Here is a 3,698-nt window from a genome sequence, read left to right as displayed (position 1 = left end):
TGTATATAATCACTCAGGTGTCATCTTCCCAATACTATACGCTGATACGAATATGTTCTCTCGAATGTTACTCTAAACGTACCAGTTTGATTTTCGGAACACTCAAGCAGGGCAGCGATATATTGCTCGGTTGACTGATCTGGCTCCATAAGGCAATATACGCCTAATTCTGACAGCCCGCCTTCTATAACATGCACATGTGTATCCTGGAAACCTGTTACAGCGAGATTTGATTAGATCGAAGAACAGAGGTTGCACGGTTATATACTCGTGCACGGAGTGGGAGTTAGAAGATTTGATTTCCCCACGAAGATGTTGAGAGATGTAATTCTGTATCGCAAATGCAAGACTACTGACAATCGCCCCCTATCATCAGCCCCACGGTCGGTTATACTCGGGTCTATTACGCAAAAATGGCCACAGATGAAAGCTTGAAGCATACCACCAGAGATGTTATTCATTGCGAAAGACAATAAGAGAATATAAAGATATGCTATTTTACATTGAGAAACGTTAGTGTAGAAGGTCTCAGAGAATATAGAGAGATGTATTCTTATACAAGACATAAAATAAGGCGAGGGTGGTGCTCTTGGATCTCCGAGCAGGGGACCTACCATTGTATCATGGTACTTTATATACTAAGTATCTATAACTTAACCTTCACACTACCTTCAAATGGTTAGGTCTATGTACATTTTTGGCCACATACCTGACAATCACTCCGCTAATCATCAGCCCCAAGGGTATATTCAATGCAATGCGCGAGAAAGCGGCTAACAAACTCATATTATACAGCTTGACGAAGTAGTAATATATAATATCTGCATACACTCCTGCCCCCTGGTCTCACCTGGCATAATATATTTCCCCTCAGCGTCTATTGTAACAACATCACCTCCATCAACCGTCGCCATCTCTTGCACACGCGTACTCACTTCCTCGTCAGTGCCCACAGCTATGATCACGCCCGAGGTGTCGTATGCAAATGCATTCACCCAGAGGTTCGTGCTATCTACTGTGTACACGCTCGCATTGGCAATTACAGTATACGCAGGCATATCAATTGCTTGATTGGCATTCGTAATGTGGTATACCTGAGCTAGTGCGAAGGCCACACGTATTGCTTCGACAGCCGTCATTGCGTCTAAGTCAAAATTCGCGTAATAAACGTGTGCGTGGAAATAGGGTCGATTTACAATGAGTACACGACTGAATTTCAAATCGCTGCAGAACTCACAGAACCAGTCGCCCGAGTTCTCTGAATTCGTATGCGGTGCAAAGATATACTGTAATTAGGTAGGTTCGGCTACTAGACGCCGTCCAAACTCCGTGATGGCAGTGACAATTCCCGTATGTATTCCGCCTGGAAAACAAACAGGCTAGACAAAACTCAGCGTATGTTGAGTATTGGATTGAAAGCGTGAGTTCAGTTGTCTATAAATGTAGCTACAAGTAAACAGCTTGCATATGTCCTATATCATAGAACAGCCCTCAGACTATGTATGTACACCGACACGTAACACGAGTAAATGTACTCCTGATTTGAGAACACTGTAAAGCAAAATAGCATTACTCTATATTTTGGATTATTGGCCAATATAAATTGATCTTCTAAACTATGATTGGCCGCTATCGTAGCATTCTGATATGAGCAAAAATCTACTACCATACTGATCAGTGATTTAACAGGACTATAAAGTTCGGTACTGTCTGTGGCATACCTTTGGCGCCAAAGATAAAATATTGATGACATATGTATGTATTTATTGTCGTTTATGTATTTATTTAAAAGTATGTCGTGGTGGCTTCGCTTTCTGGGAATATGTGCTACAATTTACTGCATATATGCATTTATATATATATATATACATATTAGTTCTGCTCTTCTCCATCACTCTTTAGTCTTTCAGCTCCATGCATTACATGGGTGTCATTCGTGTCTACAGATATGCCTGGTAAAGTGGATTAAGTAACAAGACTATCTGATTCATCCGTTGTGTCTATGAGACCATACACTTTGCTGTTTGGTGATTGTGCTTAGTCGACGGTATCATGACTGGTAAGTGTATTCCGAGTGCTGGTATTCTTATTCAATATCGTTATATTCGCGATACCTCGCTGTAACAAAATGTTCTTTCTCAATGTATGTGCTGTATAGTAGACCTAGAATCATATCTGGGGATTCGCCCTGCATGCAAACAACCAGCTGGCTGTAACTAGACGCGATATTTTCGAGCTATGTTATAGAGATGAAGAGTTCACAATCCACATACAGTATACTATGTATAGACTGGTGTGATATCCGTCGACGTTTGGGTGGCGCAAGCAGCTTTGTTTACGCCAGTTGGCCCAAGCGATACCAAAAGTATTCATCAAGATGAGAAGTGTTCTTGTTGGTAGTATTCGATAGGATGATATCAGTAAGTGTTTCTGTTTTTGTAAAATTTTCGTAAGATGTGGCGCGCATGTCTTGGTTGTGTATGCAGATACGTGACATGAGCTTACGCTACGTGGAAAGGTTGTTCCGATGCAATATATGCCTTAGTGTGGTACCTGTCCGTCGAAGCGCTTGTAGTATATCGTATCCACACAGTCTTACCGAGCATCACACTGTAAGTATGAAACAACATGATAATGAAGTATCTGCTATTATTATGCCGAGTCGTAGAAGAATGAACTAGAGGTAGGAAAAAATCACAACACCCGTCTGTAGACCAGAACGACATTGCTCGCTTGTAGTATATCGTATATATAGCCCTATCAAGAATCCCGCTGTAAGTAGTAAATAGGATAATTAAATATCTCCAGTCGTCATATACCCAGTCATGAGGGACATTGCTCGCCTATAGTATGTCGTATTCATACCGAGTCCTACAAATAATTTCACTGTATGTAGTAAAAGCGATGATTAATCAATCATCTACTATCATCATACCCTACCCAGCCAAAACGTATTGAAGCTTGGACTAGAGAAAGGACGATAGTCGGCGTTCTTATCAAACACATACTACCCCAAACTCCAACTACACTGAACTATGTAGGGGTATCTTATATCCACAACCACCCCAATCCGACACACAAGTGCCGCGGACACTCATTGCCTTATGCGATTACTATGTCTCAACAGTGGCACTGGAGCATGCAGGTCCTCGGAGTGCCACAGATGCCGTTGAACTGGTCCGGCGGAATGTGTGTGCGCAGCTCAGTGGTAGGCGGCAGCCGCTGTCATATTTGGGCTTGGAGGCTCAAAAGAAGTATGTAGGTAGATAGATGTATGACATAAAAGTATGTAGGTAGATGTATGACAAAAAAAGATGTAGGTGGATGTGTATACTTGCAGCAAAGACCTGGTTATATAGGTCGTGGGTAGATTTATATGTGTGGGCATGTATGCTTGCAGATATGTCCTGCGTACATGTTTAGAATAGAAGCGTTCGTGTACACGTTTATTTGTGTGTAATCTGTTATCCGACTGCTGCATTTACTGCCAATCACAGCCGTTTGCATCGATTGGGACATGCCGTTCACAGAACAACAATACCTTCCACTCATGCGCACCGAACTCATACAAATATGTATATACAGTTCCGTTGACTTCAGTTTAGGCTAATCAGCTTTCAAGCACAAGTGCATATGTAAATATAAATATACGTTCTTACTTACAACTTCCACGCATAGCACACACATACAGCATACAA

General features: G+C 41.7%; 1 protein-coding gene across 1 annotated transcript in view; it reads right to left on the bottom strand.

Moving 5' to 3' along the window:
• SARC_05085 (hypothetical protein) overlaps window positions 1-1,139 on the bottom strand; it is a gene marked incomplete at both ends in the record, with an annotated part of 3,860 nt that extends 2,721 nt beyond the window's left edge. The window contains 2 exons of the mRNA XM_014301056.1: window positions 83-214; window positions 851-1,139. Coding sequence (XP_014156531.1) covers window positions 83-214; window positions 851-1,139 — 421 coding nt within the window. The remainder of the gene's footprint in view (window positions 1-82; window positions 215-850) is intronic.
• Window positions 1,140-3,698: the final 2,559 nt, after the last annotated feature.

The sequence above is a fragment of the Sphaeroforma arctica genome (genome assembly GCF_001186125.1).
Source record: "Sphaeroforma arctica JP610 unplaced genomic scaffold supercont1.312, whole genome shotgun sequence".
NCBI classification, from domain to species: domain Eukaryota; class Ichthyosporea; order Ichthyophonida; genus Sphaeroforma; species Sphaeroforma arctica.
The sequence above is the reverse complement of the archived record's forward strand: the minus strand, read 5'-3'. Positions and strand labels throughout refer to the sequence as shown.